At 35.1% G+C, this 21094-nt stretch overlaps 1 protein-coding gene and 1 long non-coding RNA gene across 2 annotated transcripts in view; both read left to right on the top strand.

Moving 5' to 3' along the window:
• The first annotated feature begins 10692 nt into the window (after nucleotides 1-10692).
• Nucleotides 10693-12043, top strand: LOC125062615. The gene is made up of 2 exons (XR_007119299.1): nucleotides 10693-11022; nucleotides 11841-12043. It is a non-coding gene; the product is annotated as an uncharacterized LOC125062615 (long non-coding RNA).
• Nucleotides 12044-13517: 1474 nt separating this feature from the next.
• The window catches only part of LOC125062662 (insulin-like growth factor-binding protein complex acid labile subunit), a 52671-nt gene continuing 45094 nt past the window's right edge, over nucleotides 13518-21094 (top strand). Inside the window, exon 1 of the mRNA XM_047668714.1 lies at nucleotides 13518-13629. Coding sequence (XP_047524670.1) covers nucleotides 13604-13629 — 26 coding nt within the window. The 5' untranslated portion in view covers nucleotides 13518-13603. The remainder of the gene's footprint in view (nucleotides 13630-21094) is intronic.

Below are 21094 nucleotides of genomic sequence, written 5' to 3'. Positions count from 1 at the left end.
ATCACATATCACTCCCCTTTACCTCCCTGTATACTTTATAGCTTTGTTATTTTTATGTTATTTAATTTAATAATTCTAATCAGAACTTAGAGCAATACAAAAGTCAAGTAGTTCGAGTGACTATTTCTTTAATATTAGAATCGACGGCTAAACATCCTAATGAATGACTAAAAACTATAACGATTAAATGCAACCGTCGAAAATGATCTGTTCAATGAATTAATGTTACATTAATTTCGCAAAACAATAATATAGTTGCGAGACTTACAAATGTGTTCATTAGTGGCAACACCGCTTTATAAACCCAATATTATAGCTGGAAGGGCCTTTTAAATTAACTTTGCTTCCATCATGTCGAGGTTATTGAGTTAGTCGAGACCCCACATAATTATGAAAGGTTGTCTGGAGGCTTTAATTTGATTGAAAACTGCACAAACACTATTAAAAACCAAAAATAAACATATCTATCGTCGTATGGGAAGTGCTTTAAAAGCTGGAAAACGAACAAATCTTTGAAAAAACTAACTTAACCAACCAAATATTCAAAGCACGACCATTTAATTCGTCTTTAGATATTTTATTTATATACAACTTTTGGGCGAAGCAAGTCAAGCAACTAAGAGAAACAGTAAAGAAGTAACAAGATTACACAAACAATATTTTGCGTTGACTTTGATTCCATGTCGTGTGAAATATCAAAAACTAACACATACCGCCGGAATATTACGACGATTTCAAAACTATAACAGTTATTAATTTTTAAAATTGTTTATTATTTAATTTAATATTTAAATGAATGACTTAGTTGGCCCAGGCTCCATTCGGGCGTTGGGAATGGGTAATCCTATCATTTACTGACCCAAATTTACAAACTGTCTACGCTATACCGACGGATGTTAGCCTTGCTGTTACGCATTCTTAATGAATTGTATCGAACGACACCGTGAAAGTCATTATTATTAGTCAATTTGGACATTAATGCGTTCCGTAGGTGCGAAGTAAGGTTTTACTATCTTATGGGACGATATTATCTCGAATTCTTCGTAACTGGAATCAATTGATACAATGCTTATCATGCTAGCTGCCAAACGTAATATTATATTCGCCCACCTGTTTAATAATGCCCGGTGATTATTTTTTTAGTTTGTGGCTTTATATTTGATCATGTAATGATTAAAGGCTTATTACAACCCGTTAACAATGATGACTGTCAGGAAATGTCTAGATCAAACGAATTGGCTGACACGAACAAAGGGCCGAACTCTCGCCGAAGGCTAAGCGAGCTTATGTTAACGTGGTGATTGCTTTTTGTGGAATTGTTTTATTACTATTTACTGACGTAACTCATGTTATATGATACTATTTTAACATGAAACGGGATTACTCTGCATAACATTAAGCGTGACAGCCACCCATAACATAATGAGTACATCCACTGAAATGATTTTTAGAACAGTTAATAAACTCCGCCAAACGTTGGGATTGGCGGTTAAATATTATGAATGAAACGGTCGATTACAGCCGACGTCCCGCCGGTTATAACATTCAATGGGAGGGAGGATGAGTGGCGTTGACAAATGATGCAACGTTTTGGCAATTTTCCATGGCCAACCATTCGCCTTTACACATTTTTTCGAGGATGCGGCGGCGTCACGTTAAAGATGTTCACGGGGGTACTACACATATTCTTAAATAACACATACCTATTTATTATCTACCCTGTAGAAGTTAAGCAGTTTCTTGAATAAATATAATTTTAAAATAGGATTATTTTTTGCTTTTTTGATTGCCAGAAATTATGATTCAAATTACGATAAGAAAACAAAGATTGTAGATAAAGTAAATTGTTATTGAAGCCTCCATAATTCTTTATGCAATAAAAATTGAAGGTTTCGTTTGGCTTCCAGGATAATTAAACTTGATTAGTGTATTTTTACTGAAGTTTCTGAGATCAATGTTGCCCCCAGCTAGATGCTAATGGCGAGTTTATACTGGAGTTGCTCCATTACATTTATTAATCAGGAGTAAAAGGTACTGCAACTGTAAAGACTTCGTTCAAGTATCAGAAATTTTATAATGTTTCGAACATTACGAACGAATTTTATCAAAATTGTTAAATTTTGACCAAATTCAGCATTGCTAAGGATCTGTAGTCTGGCCGGTTTGGTTTATACTTACACATCTTCACCACGATCGCCTTGCACAATAACCGATAATATAGAATCATAAAATAATCATGAATCTGATTAAGTGATGACGGAAATTGCTAGTTTTGGTTTCCGAAACTAATGATGCATACCAAAGGACGACCAACCAATTAATGAATTGATATGAAATCAACTGAAGCTTTTAGAGGACAATCTGGTAACTGATTAACATAATGCATCCAATCCTAAAGAATTAGAGATGGGCAAACGTAAAACGCCAACCATCACAGAGATAATAGCGCCACGTGAAATATGGCGGATGTTTTAATTTATCAGCACAAATGAACGTCAAATAAGCGTTAAGCTCGTCCATCATTTAACGAATAATATTATTAAGCAAATGGAGCATCAGTTATCAGTTCTTTTTAAATCCAAGCACGAGTGCTGCCTTCTTGAAGTAACGCGTGGTTATACGTATAACGTATAAGTACATGGAAACGTAGTTACGCAAATTTGACATAATCCTATAATATATATACTACGAGTATAAAGTATAGTCTGGTGTCACTTTACGTTCCCAGTGTTAGGTGACCTTTATATTTAACGTTATAAGTAAATTATTATAATAATAAACTCCAAGTGTCATTAATTTTTTCAATGAGCCTTAACATTGAAGGCTTCGAACCTAAGTTTTTTGATAGTCAACGAAAATTAAATCTAGCAATAGTACCTTCTAGCAACCAGTACCACCCGTATTGATCCCATAAGATAGACCTGTCAAAAATTAAAGGTAGGTACTTCAATATAGAGAGCTCGTCCGGCTGCTTTAAATTTTATTTATTACTCGTAACTCATCCCGTTGATGCCTTTGACACGAGCGCAACATATTTAATCTGATCTGTATCAGATAGGTATTCAAAATTATCAAACAAAATGTTCACTCACAGGAGGGAAGCAAGTTTGTTTTAATGAGTTTGTGTCAAATAATACGTCTCCCTACCCGTTACACCCTAATTGGAAACTGCATATGATAGGGTGGACTTCGTGAAATTGAATTTTACAAAGCCCTCGGCCCTCAAAGTTATGAACCATCGTTTTGATGTCGTTCGCTACAGAAACGCAATAAACGAGCAATGAATATACTTTTTGTATATCGACGTAGGAAAGCATATTTGCTGTAAGTAGACAAAATACCTAAAGTGACTTTTTCCTTCCATTAGAATCAGAAAAAAAAGCCGCATCGAATGACCCGGGTCCTGTGTCTCTACGATGAAAAAAAAATTACATACGCCGTTGAAAACGCCCGAACTTATATTTTTTTTAGCAAGATTAAATGCTGTATGTAGACCAAAATCTAGTCATTTCAGACATTTTGTACTTACAGCAAAAGAAAAACTGCATTTTTTTCTTTACAAATACTTACTTCTTCCCATTTAAAAACTTAACGCTACTTACAGCATTTCAGCGGCGTGTGCTTTTTACATTCGCGAGTTTAGGGTACCTACAGTTTTAGTTTTTTTTTACCATTTACGACATTTTATATCAACCAAACATTACATTACCAAATGACCCACTGCATTTCTAGATCTAATCATAATAATAAACTAATCTTACATCTTGAATTGTAATTGAAAGTTACATAAATTTACTGCATACAGCATATTTACCGCCTGTAAATTGATAATATTTCCGCACGTACAATTTTCTTCCTTAGTTACAGCGTTTTAAAGGTTTGTGATTTAAAAAACTGTTTGCTGTAACTAGCCAAACACGTACTTATAGTAACTTTGGATAAAACGTTTACATTGCAAATGGTGACTGGCAGTTAAATAAATATATGTTTCAAAAATGGTAGCAATATCATGGATAGGTCAGACACTATTAATTTTTTTCCGAAATTAATAAAGTTTTTTGGCTCTGGTGAACAATTGCAATATGTCTACTTACAGCAAATGTGCTTTCCTACGTCGATATATTGTGAAGGTTCTATTCAATATTCCCAGCTTCCCTCAATTATTATTGTGAAAACTTAATAACATAAAAATATACTCGTATGACTATGAATGAAATGAATGATAAAACAACAGGAAACGTTCTGTTGACTAAAACATTCATATATATACTATCATTAATAGTCTTTTGTTATCGAAAACTGGTTTATACCGATTTCAAAAAAGACATCAGTTTGGCCTGAATGTTTATCATTAATTGTCGGAATTAAATACCTAATAAATATTTCAGAATGTATATTGGAAAATCAAACACGTGAGCTAAACCGCAAATGTATGTTTGTTTTTCTACAAATTTTGTCGCAAAGTCATACCGAGATGACCCTTGATTTTAATATTCAATAAATATCTTCAAATATTTCAACGTAGAGACTTAAAATCGGCCAAGTTTCTTCAAAATGGGGACAGTATTTAATGAGTTTTTTAGAATGACTAAATATTTTCCCAGTTTCTTATTGAAACTGAATCAGTGTACTTGCACCGTTTTAACTAAGTACTGAAACTGACCGAATCTGTCTCTTTTCACCGCAGCGTAAACAAAATTGGACAAAAAACACACGAAAATCACGACTGTGTACGTTAGTAAATAGATAACTAACAGTCTAAGACAATAAGTTTGATTGATATTTTTATAAAAACTATGACCATTACATTACATTACAGTTTAAATTTATTAAATTCGGTTCCTTTTAGGAGAAAGTTATATATAAGTTTAAAATTATTAGGACTCATTACATAATTGTTTCTTCTCGATTTTTTGATTGAAATTAGATTTTTTTTATTTTTGTCATACTGCAATTACATTTTAAATTACCTTGACAAATTTGAAAACACTGGAAAAAATGTGTTACCATCAATGAAAATAGCTTTCTATTGAATCTTGAAATTTTGGTATTTTCTCTAGTCTACTATATGTGGCTATAATATCACTGCATTGTGCAGTAGCAATTCAGCGATATGCAAAAGATGTAAACATACAAGTATCCTGAAGCAAATTACGAACATTGCTCGTTTCGCTCTGGTAAATAAATCTCAAAACGAAGTTTGGGCGCTTTTTGGTCGCTAAGAATCGGTGAATTCTTAATATGTATTTAAAATGTCTTTACACACCCTTAAGCAGGAATGTGCCCGTCTATCTCATATCAATAATTTTACATTTCAATGAATCTTCTGCATCAATAATTTCTTATCCTCCATACAAAATACATTTACCGTTACGTTACTCCCACTTTCATCTATTCTTTATTCGGCTCTCTTCAACATGATTCATCAATTATTAAAGGATGACTTCAGCTAAACAAAGAATTAACGGAGTATATTGATCTAAAGTATACACTAGTATAACTTCTAAATAAATTTTATAAAACACCAATATATTATGATAATTTCAAAATAAATATTATGTACATATTTATTTGTTTGATAATTACTACTATACCTACAAATGTTCAAAGAAATCTGCCTTCTTGTCTCGCAAAAGGTTGCGATGTTATTTAAATTTTGACATTTGCTTTTCTCAACCTCTACACTTACTTAACTCTCAACGGTGAATTCGGTTTATCAAGTAAATACGTTTTTTTATTTTTCACAAACATATCCGAAGCAGAATCAATTCCTCTAAAATGTATACATGAATTTGTCCCTATATGTTAATATTTTGAAAATATATGTCAAATTCAGTGCACGGCATTGTGTGTGCGATGCACCTCGCTCTGCACACACGCGCGCGTTCTGTTTTGCAATTTACTTAAAACGTAGCGATGAATTTCTGTAAGAATCCTCTTAAGGGAAGATTTATAATTTTCAAATTCAAAAGTATGTAAATTAGTATGTAAGTTTTTTTAAAAGTTATACAATAACAATTATAGAGTTAAAGAAAACCGAAAGAGGCTCGCCCTTACGCTTATGTGTCATTATTAAAAATATGTTGTCGAAAATGGACAGAGCAAAGATATATTTTTCGAAGCAGCAGTTTTTAGGCAAGTGCGAGAACGTAGGACTTTTAAGTTTATTTTAAAGAATTTCTAAAATATGTGTTACTAGTTAAACGGCACTGTTTAAAATATTCCCGAGAGCTCTTCAATTGAAATGCTTCGTATTTTTCACGCGCTCTGATTAACATGCTTACCTGTAAATTATAAGTTTTGTTATATATTAAAATATAACAAATTCTTTAAATATTTTTAAAATTGTAAATAAATAAACAAGCTTCGTGGCTTAATAATGGATTTCAGAGATTATCGAACGTCAATTAATGTAAAAAAAACTGTGTCCCTATATGGGTGAATAACGAAGAAGCTCACTAACAACATCACACATAGGCTCCGAGTCTTCATCAAGCGACGCAAGTGGCATTAGGTGAGCCATACAATCAGAAGAGGTGAAGACAGCTGTAAATACTTGGAGACTGAGAACACCGAACAGCACCGAAGCGATGGAGGATCACACTTCCTCCCATCCAGCACATTAAGTCTAGTTTCAGCTTGCAAGCAGCAACCAGTACCTTCACGGAGAATAAAACGTTTTTTTAAATATATACGTAGTTATCTGAAGTCGGTATGGCGAATCAGGAGCACGCACTTAGATTATAGTGTGAACAAAATGCAAACTCATAGTAGATCAAGGTCACACTTTAAATAAAAATAAATTTAATAAAATGTTTGAAATTTAAAATATCACCGTGCGAATTCGAGTCTATCCAGCCACCACATGTAGTACCCGATCACGACTTATACTCTTTACACACATACAAACTTTACACATTAGGTTATTCTGAACTAAACTATATCCTGTTTATAATCACTTATTATTTACCGTATTTTGTAGGTCTGGTCTGACTAATTTCGCAATATTCCAACCGATTTTTACGAATATAAATTCATAACAACCTTCGGAGCGAATAAAATCAGTATAAAATGACATTAAGTTAGTCTCACTTCATCGGAGACGGCGTATAACGTCCATGTTATATTCTGCGTTCTTCGTTCAGAGAGCGTACGAAGATAGAAATATAAATATCTATCGCTATACCCTTCTTCGCCTAACTTCCCTAATTCCGGTGCGCCTCACCTTTCGCTTCATGAGAGGGCCGTTTTTTTTTAAAGGAATCTCGCTTTTGGCCTTAAGGGCCTTTACAGCTCAGCTCGGGCTGTTTTGGCGAGCGTAGCTCGGCCTGAATGGGCGTTTTTCCCGCGATTAGCGTAAGGGCATCTCCTGTGAGACTCGGACCTCGGCTTGGGCCGTCGCGGGGTGGTCAATCGCCTGAAGGGCAGGATGGAAGCTTACTGGAGTGAGCGAAGTACGCAGTAAAGGTCCTCGCCTTCCCCGGTGAAGGCGGCTTTTTACCCTAATCTGATTTGGATTTTTATTATTATTGGCCGGGCGGGCGGCATTTAATTTATTGTTAGCTACAGTGATTGGATCATACGGATCCGTTAGTATGTGTCGAGGCCTCCTTCGAGCCTTTTTTGTCGGGAAGGGATAATAGTAATAATAGTTGATGCTTTTACGCACCAACGGGTTGGGATGCTGATTACGCCTTGTCGTAGTGGCGCGTGGACGCCAACTTCATCCATTGGGCTATGGTAGGTAGCTCCAGGTCGTGGTGGATATCGACGTTTCTCACGTAGAAGGTCGCACCGGTCGCGATTTTCATGAATCGCGACTGAAGCACCTGTAGCCGGTGGATACGGGCGGCGGCACAATGCGCAAAGACTACGCTAGCGTATGTCATGCACGGTCGGATGCAGGCCTTGTTAAATGTCACCTTGTGTCTAAGTGACATGTTACTCCTTTTATTTAGGAGGAAATGGAGGCGAGAGAAGACAAAAGGGGCCTTCTTGCGAACGGCAGATATATGCTTACGGAATGATATGCCGCTATCGAGCGTGACTCCTAGATATTTTATAGATACTTTTGCCGAGGGATGGCTTGCCCGTATAGGCTTACCTCTTTTTTGAGGCGAAATTTTTCCCGAGAATGAGCGAGAGCACCGGGGTTGCCCCTGGCAAAGAGAAGTGCGACGCGTTTCTCGGGATTTATTTGGAAGTACCATTTCCGAAACCATTCACCAAGCGACCTCTGTCTTTGTGGGTGATATAGAGAGCGGTGTCATCGGCATAGAGGGCTAGCTCCACATTGGGAGCGCTAGGGATGTCGCCGGTAAACAGCATGAAAAGAAGGGGCAAGGGGACCGAGCCTTGGGGGACTCTGGTCTTGATGGGTCGAGGGGACGATAACGTTCCTCCTATACGATAGCTCATCGAGCGGCTGGACAAGAAGTCGTCTTGTAAACCAAGCCGTTGTGCCAGACCTTGGCGAAAGCCTTCGCTATGTCGAAGAAGAGCACACCTTTGGCTCTCGGTTTCAGGGAGATGTTCTTCCCTTCCTGGGAGATGTACTACAATGACCTTTTTCCACTGCGCCGGGAAGGTGCATTTTTTGAGGAGGCAATTGAATATGGCCACTAGTAAGCATATTAGATGGGGCACCTGGCGAAGGCGCGAGTCGCCACGTTCTTCTCTGTCAAAAGACGCCTCGCGTCCGGGGGTAACTCCCAGCGTTGAGCGAACTCATCTGGGACCTTCCGAGACGATTCGGCGACCTTGGTCTGAATGTGATTTGTGACCAAGGAGATCGCATTTAACGCGTGAGCGGACGTGACTAGATTGTCGGGGATGTTGGAGAGGTCAGATGTTTCGACGGGCTTGAGGGTCTCGTGTAGGTTCTGCCAGTCGACAATGGACTTGTACCTCTTCTCTTGAGTGTTAGGTGGGCCGAATTCAAAGTGAACCGGGAAGTGGTCGGAGTCTAGTTCGTGTAGCACCTCTATGCTTCGCGGCTGTAGTGCAACGTTGCGTAGAACCGCTACGTCTAAGACGTCCGTTGAGAGAAGGCCGTTACAAGTAATACCGCAACGAGTCGGTTGAGAGGGCCCAATGATAAAGTTTCTTTATATACGAGTTAGTGCAATGTATACGTCACAAACTCTCACAAAATTCATGATAATTCTACAAAGCACCAAACACATTGTCTTTTGGGTCTAAACTATTGGTTAATCGAAGTAAATTGACGATTTGTTTTATATTTATTAGATTAGTGTCTGTAAATGTCGTTCAGGCTCTGGCCTTATTCATGTCGATTGAAATAATGTATTCAAAGTTCTTTCTCTAATATCTAAAATAAAACGACGGGACTACTTGATTCATAAACCACGTTACCTGTTTTTATTTAAATCGGTTTTGAACTTGAAATATTTACAGTACTTAGTAATAAAGTGACCATTTATTGAAATTGGTACCATTAAAGTCTTAGCAATATTCGAACAATCTGAATTTTTTTCGTGTATGTATTTCATGTTTAGTTCTATTTATATTATAGGCCACTTAATATTCACAGAAGGGCCAAACAACAGCATCTAATTAATATACCTATGTACTTGGAATCCATTTTTACGATATATTTTTTTAAAAACCTTATAATATGATTTGATAGCGAATTTCGTTCAACCTCTGGCAATTATTTTTCGCAGTGTCACGACTCGGAACATGACAACGAAATGCAATTCAATCTAAATTTCAGCCCCAATTCCCACAATATGAATAAATATGTTATGTCTCATAACTACGGATACTGGCAATAAACATATTTACGAGTTTGTCGCTGAAAGAAATTTTATTTATATACCATGTTAATTGTGAAGGGAAAATAATAATCTCCTATGTACGAAACCTAATTGAGCCCACATTAATTGGTTTTCTTCGCGGATTCGGGTTAGTAATTTTATTTTAAATAACAAAAACAACGTTGGTCATTTAATGGTATAGGTAACAATATAGAATATTTTTAAGATGGGTTTGTCAATTTTTATTAATAGTTATAGATATAACACTCGTAAAGGTTACGTAGAAGCTAGAACGTCTTAATTTGTGCTTACATTGGGAAGTGATACGGCGCAGCGCGGACACTTTGCCAACTATCGTATTTCACGACGATCGCGTTACATTGCACTTAACCAGCATTTAATATGACATTTATAGCGAATTATTCCTTTATCTTTATTTACTTTTAAGTTTTGTCTGTGTTCTTTGATGTAAATTTGCAACATGTAATAGTATTGCCTAATATTTTTATACTGTACTTGTTAGTGTTACAGAAAGTGAGATTATTAAACGACAGTTCATCATCAGGTCATGGACCATCTATGTGCGCATCTAAAACTTACTCATACGGTGAAGGAGCATGTCACAAACCCAAAAATCCATGACATGTGTCAGACAAAAGGCTAATCGCCTACTAATGAAATAAAAATATAATCTAAGAAATGCAATCTGAGGCCATGACCCATATAGAGTTGTAGCACTACTGCATTATTATTAATTTTCATAAACCCCAATAGGTGCGATTTAAAACTATGAGGTAATTTGATTCCATCGCATATGTTTTATCTAAAATTTACAAAGTTTCCGAAGGTTCACATTAAAATTGGTAAAAAAACTACGCAGCACTTTTCTGTTTATAGTCTGGACATTATTTATTTATTTATAAAAGCTTGCCAACGCTTGGCACATTAATACATTGACAGAAGAAAAATAAAATACAGTTTTCAATGTGTCAAGCACTTACTGGCAAACATAGCATACAAGAAGTAATAAAATTAATTAATCAAAACAATAATAAAATTTAAACAAACACTAAACGAAAATCGCTCTCAAAGTCTGAGGTGAGCAACTATGGATGTCCAGATCCAGCTCGTTTAATAGAATGCTCAATCTGGACATCGGTGAATTTCGGCCAAAACGCGTTCTCCGGAAAGGAGGGATAAATGGAAGGATGGGATGTCTGGGATATCGTAGGACATAGAGACTGTTAGTAAAGTGTTTACTACTTTGAGGAATACTAGAGACTTTGAGTAGATGTGAAAGGAAGACCAGCAGTAATATTACTGAATTAAATGTATTAATATCAAGCGGTGAAAGCTACGCACCTGTTAGAAGCGATTCAATCTTTATAATATACATTGGCATCACTCCAATGTAAGGAAAATGAAATCGTCTTAAATCGTTTAAGGAAATGAGCTAAGAGCCTTTTTCTTACCTTTTTTGCGAATCGAAAGATCTCTAACACTGAGTGAATTTTCGATTTATCTTAAATTAAGCTTTCTTAATGTATATTTCTGCCCTGGTAGCCAAATAATCCACGCATAGTCAAAAATGCGAATAGCTGAAAAATGAGTACTTCTGTAAATACTTTATGGAACAGCGTATGCGATTTATAAAATGTCGTAAATTGCCTGATGATTGGGCAATGGGCATTTAAGGCTCGGCTACACTTATGTTTGAGACGTTTATGTTTTGAAAAATACTTTCGCGTTTTGTACACTTTTTTATGTTTTGTTAAGAAAAGGAACACACACTGGTTATATATAATAACTGGTGAGCCTTTTGTCTCTGCGTGAAAAGTCCACGCTTTAAAAAATGAAAGTGAGAGCCAAATTAAATAACACTATAAATATATTTTTCATGTTTTTTAAATATATTATAGTCTTGATATTCATGAATATAAGGACAACATTTAAAAAAAGGATAATTCCACCACTTGGGTAGGTCAAAACATCAAATTTTTATACAAAATGCTTTGGTTTTTTTTTCTTTTACAGCATGTTTATTAAAATCCCCTCTTGCAGATGATCTCATGGCGTTCCTCGTCAAAGTGGTGTTGGGTGAAAATTGTCTGTCAATAAAACATCTCAAAAGACGTCTCATCTAGCAATTTAAATTCAGCAGAGCTTTCAAATTCGACACTCGACTAATGCGATCCCGAACATTTTATCGAACTCCGATACCTGTATCCAAATTATTTAAATATATAAGGCGACTTAATTATTAAGACGAGTATTCTTATTTTTGTTAAATTTTGAATTCTGGACTATGCCTTACAATTCTGAAGTCAGAATGTATCTGCTTCTTTTCTCTAAGGACATCATTGTACATCGTTATTAAAATTAAATACTTAAAATATGCTTGATATTGTTACGAATAAATGAACGTAAAAATTCATCTTGAAATCCACTTACCGCAATGGAAAAGTGCTTTTTTCTCTGTTTCAAGTTTTTTTATAAATACGAATAAAATTAACGGGAGAATGGCGCCGTACGTCACAGTTACACGAGAACAAAAGATTCCCATTCCTGGAGGAATATTAACGTGTTAAATTCTATTAACCCAGCCGTTGCAGCTCACAATACCTGATTGATAGCTTCGAATGGCTGCGAGGGCGTTATTGCGAGCAATTACGGTAAGATTCAAGCTGTTACATATTATTCATGCAGCTTTCGCTATTACATTGCTGACGCCATTACGATCAAATGTACATTTGTGATTGTCTAAAGAACACTCAGCGTAAGGATCAATTAGTTGTTATCAAATATCTGGTTCAAACTGTATTCGCTATATTTAATATTATTTCTTTAGCCTTAATAGATATAGAGAACGAACGTGTTATAAGTATTAATTCTCTAAAGCGCGAAATGAAGTGAATCAGTAAAATCAACCAACAATTCCCACGTTCATCCTCCACTAGGGAGGGCAATCGGGCTCACTTAAGTCGAATATCTTATTCAAACTTAACTAAATTATTAACTTGTCAGAATCCTCCGAGCATCTTTGAGTTAAAATAGAGATGCTGTGTGGAACAAAGTTAAGCTCATTTGGGGATGATCAGTAGTTGCTAGTTTGTAACCAACATTGCAAAGAAGGATGTTCACCGAAGGATGTTTGGTAGATGTTTACCGAACCCCTTGTTACAGTTAGTTTGCAGCTAGTGGCTGCTCACGGCTGGTGAAATGATAAACTGCGTGGTGGAATTTTAGGTAATAAAATCCAAGATTGAAATTACTCTCCCAGTATAGAATGTGATCGGCAGCGAGTGCAACCAGCTGAAATTACACCACTATTTAACTACCCTCAGATTATAATAAAGCAAACAAAAGAACAACGATCCTTTTTCCAGATCGAACTGAGTTTTCTTTCCAGCGTCTTTATTATCGGTTTTATGCACGCCTTAGCTAGCTGCAGTCACCAAAAGTCTATGAACTTTTATTTCCATTTAATGATAGTGATGCAAAAATTAAATTTTAGCAGAAGTTTGTAAATGATCTGACACGGCGAAATGGCGGTCGCGTCGCGTTCAATACATTCGGTCAAGTTCAAGTTTCAACCCCTAATAGTAGTGGATACAAAAATCATTCCATACAATTATTAGTTACCCCTAACAGAACGGGCCGCGGGGTGTGCGGGTTGCGGGACAGGGTCGGTTCCCCTTAGTTCGGCGATCGGCCCTCGCTACCTCGTAGTCGCGCGTCGGTAGTCGAGTGTTCCGGACGTGGCCAGTGAGCCTTGGGCCATGTTTGCGGGCAAAGTTTTCGCGCTCTGAAGATACCACGGCGCGATGTTCGTAGACCTTCCTTCCCAAAGGTAAGTTTTTCAACCAACTGCGAATTGCACCTGCGAACTGCTACGCGTTAATTATCTGAACTCTGGCGTTTATTTAAAATAAATATCTATGCACGACTTAAGTTTGGTGGCGGTTGATGGAGGGATGTTCAAATAAATGAAACTCTTTGTTTGAAGCTAAGTAACAACTGTCTTTAATCGTTTAATACATGAGCTTATACCTAACATAAAATTAGGGGTAGTGGGGTTGCGATGCTAGACTAACTTGACTTATTTAAGGGTTCTTAAATCGAAATGACACCTATAAAGAATATAAGTGTAGTTGACCTATAGGACTACTTACTAAAAGGCACATTTATTACTAATATAACGTTTTAAAATTTATTAGCTACAATTATAGAACTAACCAAACATTAGTTACATAACTCACGTCAATTGAAGTTTTAAACCTTTTTCAATTTAAGGAAAAAATATATATTTTCGGGATGTCTTTAGTATTTATTTCTAGGAAATTATCTGCTGTTTTTTACATACGGGACTAAAAGATATTAAAAAATATGTAATTCTTACTTTTCTGCTTATACGACTTGGCTTACTTTACTTTGAATAAAAATAGTTGTTTTACTTTGAATAAAAAAGCTGTAACCTGTCATATATATTCCTAATAAATAATTGATGGAACGTTAAAAGTTGTTTCAAAATTGCTCAGTGCCTTGTTTCTGTTATCCAATGGATTGGATTAATTTAGAGTATGACACAGCTATAAACCTGGTGATTCAAAGCAGGTGTCGCAGTTGTCGATACTTTACCTTTTTTGGCCTAACTTATAACGAGGGCTGTTATTCAATATCACACTTCACTTTCAAGCAAAATATGCTTCTATTGACTTTCGTTTACGTTAATTGCGAATTTTTATATTATTTACCTAAATCTGAGCGTCGCCGACCACGAGTGCTGAAAAACACAACAAGCGTAAATTTGAAATAAATCTTAAGCAATGTATGCATTTTTAACACAAACTTTCTGGGCTTCACTTGTTCAGTATTACCACAGACTGCACTCTCATAAGTTGAAGGTCCGTTGTTAGATTCTATACAAAATAATTACTAGAAGAATTAAACATTTCTTACTGTTTCACCAGTATGTTCACATTACATAAGAATATGTTACATAGGATGTTAATGCAGAATCAAAGTCTGCATTAGACAGTAAAAAAATTGTTGCTGAACTCTAACACGTCTCAAGAGACAGAAAATACTGTTTTTACAGTTTTAATATCAACTTCCCTTCTTCTTCAAAAATTTCTAACGAATATTTTATTTTCCTTGTTTATATATAGATAATTTAATGTAAATTCGTACAGTAATTTCAGATACGAGCATTAAAAACTATATGCAATAATTTAATCCACAGAATTTGAAAAGGCGAATTTATTATTTTACTCGTTTTGCATTATATTACAAACATATTATGTTTAATGCCACCATACATACGATCTCATTTAGATAATTTAACACGCTATTAATTGTATTTTTTTTACGCAATGAATTTATAAGCGGACGGAATCATCGATCTGCAATTCATTAGGGCGCAACCCCTCATATGCACGCTCCACGTTCCATTCTGATTTAACACGAATAAAACTTTGTATTTCGACCCTTCATTTAAATTGTATGCGCAAAAGTAACGAATTTACGAGCAACCCGCTCGACAGACATAGTTTTTATAATAAGGGTGATTATTATTATTAAAGTAATACACACTAATACTTTAGATAAAAGTACTATACAAAAATCTATAATTCATAGTTGGAAAGCAATTTTTACCAAATCAGTAATAGCACTTTATTTTAAACGTGCTGAGCATCTTCAAGGTTGTCTGGAGTCTAGAGCTGATCTCGACACTCGTATTTATATAAAAATAATGACAATTTATCTAAAAACTTCTAATTTCATCGACGAAGATTATCTACAATATATGAAATGGTAATCATTTAAATTTACTACGCCATAAGCATGATACGTACATAAATAATATTAATCACTTATACTATATAACATATTTGACACTTAGTAAATATTACTTTGAACAAGCCCTAGCAGCGGGTTCATCTCAGAACTGTAGATAATAAAAAATAGTTATTTCTCAAAATACACAAAATTACGCTTGATTTCGTGAGTAGGCTTCTCAGGCAGAGGCGTTTATATTCACATACAAATAGAATTCTTAATGCAATGTTATGTATTCCAACGGTGCCGTATCTTTTCTTTATCTCTTTATTATAAATTTAAACTGATCGGGGGTTGTTTCCGGTCTGGGTTTAAAAGTGAATTTAATTATGGCGATCTCGTTTTATTTGTGACCTTAGGTTTCGCCACCCATTTCATCACACATAATATTTTTAAAGAATCGCCATAGAATGAATTAAGTAAATAACTATCTCAGAATTGTACAGTGCCTTATGTCACCGCACGTTATCCAATTCCACATTATTTATTATATTTGTTCGGTAAAACCACAGCTTAGCTGAATACGATGTAAATCACAATTTAGTGCCACTTGCTCCAGAGATTATACTAAAATTTCTACGAATTTTATTAGTAAACTTGAAAAACAATGAAAAGAATTAACATTATTTACTATCAGAAATCAACAAAGTCTAAGCTTAATATAAATTAAATTTTTTCCTCCATATTTAAAATTATACCGAGCTTTGCTCACCTTGCGCATAGGTTTTTATAGTGGTTTAGTTGTGGTTAGGCACTTACGAATGATTTGACGGAAAGCGAACTACTTACTTACAATAAATGCTTCATTTCAATAAACATGTCTAGTGTAGTGAGGTACACCTCATGTAATATTATAGTGACTTTGGAACTTTGTAGAGTATTCCCTGATGTCTAAATGGGAACAGAAGTGACTTAGGAATGCAGGTACACGGAAAACGAATTGCCCTGATGTTTATTTAACGTTTTGAATTTTTTAAATTAAGAGAAATCCTGTAGTGACCACATTCGTTTTAAATTCTATTTACAAAACAACGAAATACTTTATTGTATAGCATTATATATGACGGGTTTTATAGGAAAATAAATAACAATAGCTGACTATTTATTATTTTAAAAAGGATTGATAAACATTGCGTCTAAAGTAATTTGAATTCATATCAAGTCGTAGATTGGGAACTATTGTAAAGGTTAGCCTAAACACACAAAAGATTAGCCAGACAGGGAAGCACTTGGCAAACGCTATAACATTGATCTACCCTCTATACTACGTCTACTGTTTTATTTTTTACACATACAGGGTTTCTAGGTTACATAGAAAATGGTAGCGAGGAAAAAGAATTTCCTTAAAGTACTTTCACTATACCGGTACTGCATTAGTGGATTGGTCTAGATTCATGACTTGGTGATTACCTGATTAGCTGAGTACTGAAAGCTATTGAACGACTTAATGACTTGCTGAGATATTTAAACCGAAACTGATTATAAAGTTTCGCCAGTTTAAGGGTACAAATAATTAAAAAACTCAAATACCGCTTAGAACTTTTAATAAGTGTATATATATATATATATTATATAATTATTAACCGATGCCTACTTGTTGCTATCACTTCTTTGTCTCGTGGTTCACATTGTGTGTTCGTGGTTGTCATTTCCAAGCCAATAATGCAAAAATATAAATGAAAGTAGGTACACCAACGTTAACCAAAGCATATAATATATTTCCCTTTATCAATCCGATTTTATCATTAATTATTTGGTATTCAAATCATTGAATTTCTATTGATTGGCAATTCCATTAAAATAGTATGAATTGCACTCAAAGGTTAGTAGACGCTAGAATGATCACCCGGTACTCGGTCAACGACTTGCTAATACACAAATTGATCTCATTGTCTAGAACGTCCATTTAACTAATCAGCTGCATCAGCACGATTATTCAAATGTTTTGGTCATTTTGTCGATACGGCTTCTCATCTGGTAATGTTGCTTGTCAAACGTAACAGGTAACATATTAGATTAATTTATTATTAGTTCGATACCTTTGTGATTTCATTGTAAAATAAAGTTTTATTACTACTATTGCTTGTCTTTTCTAATGTAAAGTGTAATAGGAGCACAATTCTATTAGAAAGCATCTACGATATCATCAGCTGACAAGAGATCGAAGGAATCTTTGCATTGTTCTTGTAGAATTGAATAGTATGTAGTATTTTTTTTCTGATGCAAAAATCCATTACCAACATACCATCAGTAATGGCCGCTTATAACAGTAAGCGCGTGTGCTATAATTGCAGATTAATTTTTAAGAAACGGGCATTATTTTCTATATGTTCAACATCAAAGCAAGAATTGATTAAAGTGAACTAAGCAGAAATGAAAGTAAAAAGCTGATTGTCGATATATATAAGTGGTTGTCTCATTTCTCAGCTTCGTGTTAGTTTGAAAATAAAGGGAAACCCGTCTGCTTTGGATGCGATCGTTTTGTTTTACAAAGGCTGTCTGCAAACAAAACCCATTCCCCCTCAGCTTGTGAGGGATGTTATGTACGTATACCATGGGGCTAATTTTGATGCAAGGCAATCCTAACTTAGGGGAGTTTTACATTATATATAGTGAACATCAACGTAATATATAACATTCTGATGCGTAGGTACATCAATAGGGAGAAATTATAATTTATATGAATTTATGTTATTGACCCAAAGAGAACAACTTGTAATTATTAACAAGTGTAAAATGTTTCAGATTTACTCTTTTTATGTTACACGATATTATGAAATTTAAGGTGCGAAAAGCCACGTTTTATTTGTGTTAAACATGAAGGCAAAAGCTGTCACTAACTCAAGCACAGATGCTCAACTTCAGTATGAGTGAAATTACTAAACTATCTGATGTTTCTGTACGTTTAGATTAGAGTAATAAAAATGCAATAAAGTGAGCCAATAAAAGTAGGAGTTAGTTTGCGAATATTCACAAATAAACGATGAATAAATAATAGGATTTTTATTTGCGCCATTTTAAACTGTTAGCGAATATTTTGAAATACATAAATTCAACGAGATAAAGCTTTACGCTTTGTTCGACGGTTTTATAATTATTAAACCTAAAATACTTTTATGTATTTAATATATTTGGCTCCCGATCGGAATGACGCGGACGGTGCGATCAGATCAACGAGGTTGACTGAATTGAATGCCGTATTCACTGCTAACTAAAAGGATTTAAAAGAGATTTTTTTATGTTTTTATAAGAAAAATAATTCAAGTGTATCACAGGTTTAAAATAAAGATACAAATTCAGCTCCCGGGAAGTGGAAATTGTAAGAAGGAGCTTTTCTCCTAATTGTTGAATGCGAAGGCTCTAAAATAATTGAATTGCATTATTAGCAGACAAGCCGTCTAACAATGCCATTGTATCAACAATCATATCTTAAGCATCACTAATGACTACAATTGTTCACTAACCACAATCGTACTCCGACGTCTGCTGAGAAATTCATTAGCTGTTCGGGCAATACGTTCGAGTGCTTCAACTCAAAGGTAAGGGATTAGCGGGGTCGTGTGTTTCGCCTATTTCCACTCGATTCAATGTAAATTGACGCTCTAACTGCTTCGAATCACGCGTCTCCGTTATTATTTTATAGGAATGTTGTTGCAGGAATATGTACGAAATGTTCAGAATATATTCTCGGCCGTGGGTAACAAATACCCGTTGGAATGTTAGACCTACTTTGTCCTTCTGTCTTGGCAATTAATTAATTATTACTGTTTCGGATTTTTATAAGTGCCATCTTATTTATAGCCTTCAGGGCTCCGTTACACTTTCGCGGCTTACGGGTTTGATTTGTGCTAGAAAATATTGCGCAGTGACACAGAAGACACAGCCGGCTAGCTTACTAGCATTTAAAAAAACATCAGTTATATTTCCGATTGGGAGAAAAGTATTTTTAGATTTTAGTAATAGATTAATGTAAACTCGGCCGTCTGTTTCGCTACCCTGATATTTCCGCATTTCAATAAAAGCTTTTTAATTAAGAGAGACATTATATAATCCCTTTTGTTAGAAATAGAAAACTAAGTAAAAGTTCGCATTTCTATAGTTTTCAATAAATTTATTATTCAGAGCTAGAAGTTTTGTTAGTTAAAACATATTACGTAGATTCTACATATTCTTAAAAACTAAATGAAGCTATTAGAGGCTGACATTAGTTAACCGGACATAAAAGTAGCTCTCTCATACGGATACGTACCTTAAAGCAACGGGTAACTCCTACGAAAGCAAGGATCCTAAAGCTAGATTTATCGACGGTTGATACTCATAAATACTCGAAGTGCACAATATTTTCGAGCCATTAGGACGTTTATTGAGAAATCGTCGTTTTATTTTGCCGGATAAAACGCTATCTACCACTCTACATTCAGCTCTGAAGTTGCAACAAAATGTTCGTAGAATTTTGTTCGTGTAGGGATTAAAACATTGTTAGAGCCGGCCCGGCGGTAAGGCGGCGTGTTCACTAGCTCTGGCCGATTCGAAGCCGATCGGCTATTATGTTCTGGGCCGTAAATGCAATCATACAATACAATACATACAATTAAAGGAGTTTTGTTTGATCGATTTCTGTAAGCTGAAAATACCGGTATGTAGGAAGTTGCCCAACTCTCTCATTTTTTATTCTAAGTTCAGTATATTATCCAGCCGTTGACTTCAATAAACAAAGTTCCCAATTTAAAATATAGGTTAGCGATCGATGATAATTATCAAATGATCATGTCAATGTCATTGATTTTCGAAGTTCTCAAAGCGTTTTTGAACATTTTGTCATATTTAATATAAGATTTAAACGTACATTAATTACATATTTACATTTCAAATTAAACTAAAACTGGCTGTTTTTTATATTGCATCTGTCAAATGCAGGCAGCTGTCAGCCAATGAATAGCGCCGCTATCTGGTAAGGCAGCTGGCAGCTCGGAAGTCCAGTGGGTTGTTCATTGCCTTTATGTTATGTAACTAAAAGTATAAAACATTCTTGTATAATATGCCTTAATACTTAGCGCGGCATTACATTGTATCTGTAACAAATGTGCTTTATATGATACCGAACAAATTTTGTTTCTATTTGCTTTTTCGCTTTCGTTTCGCAAAGTATTAAAATATCTTACACAAACGTATAACAGTTAGTACTAATCTAAACTACATAGCAGACAATAATCAATAATAATATTGCTTTTATTGAACTACTATCTACGAAGCTAATACGTTGTATTATAAAAGAAACACACGTATTTTTAAGGATCTTATGTCTGTTATACTTTGAAAAAGGTTTTATATCAAACTGCGCTATGCAAACCTGCCATGACCCTTTCATGTACGTGCCGACTCATTATAAACAGAAACTGTCTTGCCTACTCGTGGTTTTAATGTGGCATTTTCGACTGATTTTAAACTAAGTTTCTTTCCCGGCAAAAGATCTTTCG

This window comes from Pieris napi, chromosome Z (assembly GCF_905475465.1).
Source record: "Pieris napi chromosome Z, ilPieNapi1.2, whole genome shotgun sequence".
Classification (NCBI taxonomy): domain Eukaryota; kingdom Metazoa; phylum Arthropoda; class Insecta; order Lepidoptera; family Pieridae; genus Pieris; species Pieris napi.
Note: the sequence above shows the minus strand (reverse complement) of the source record. Positions and strands in the feature narration are given on the sequence as shown.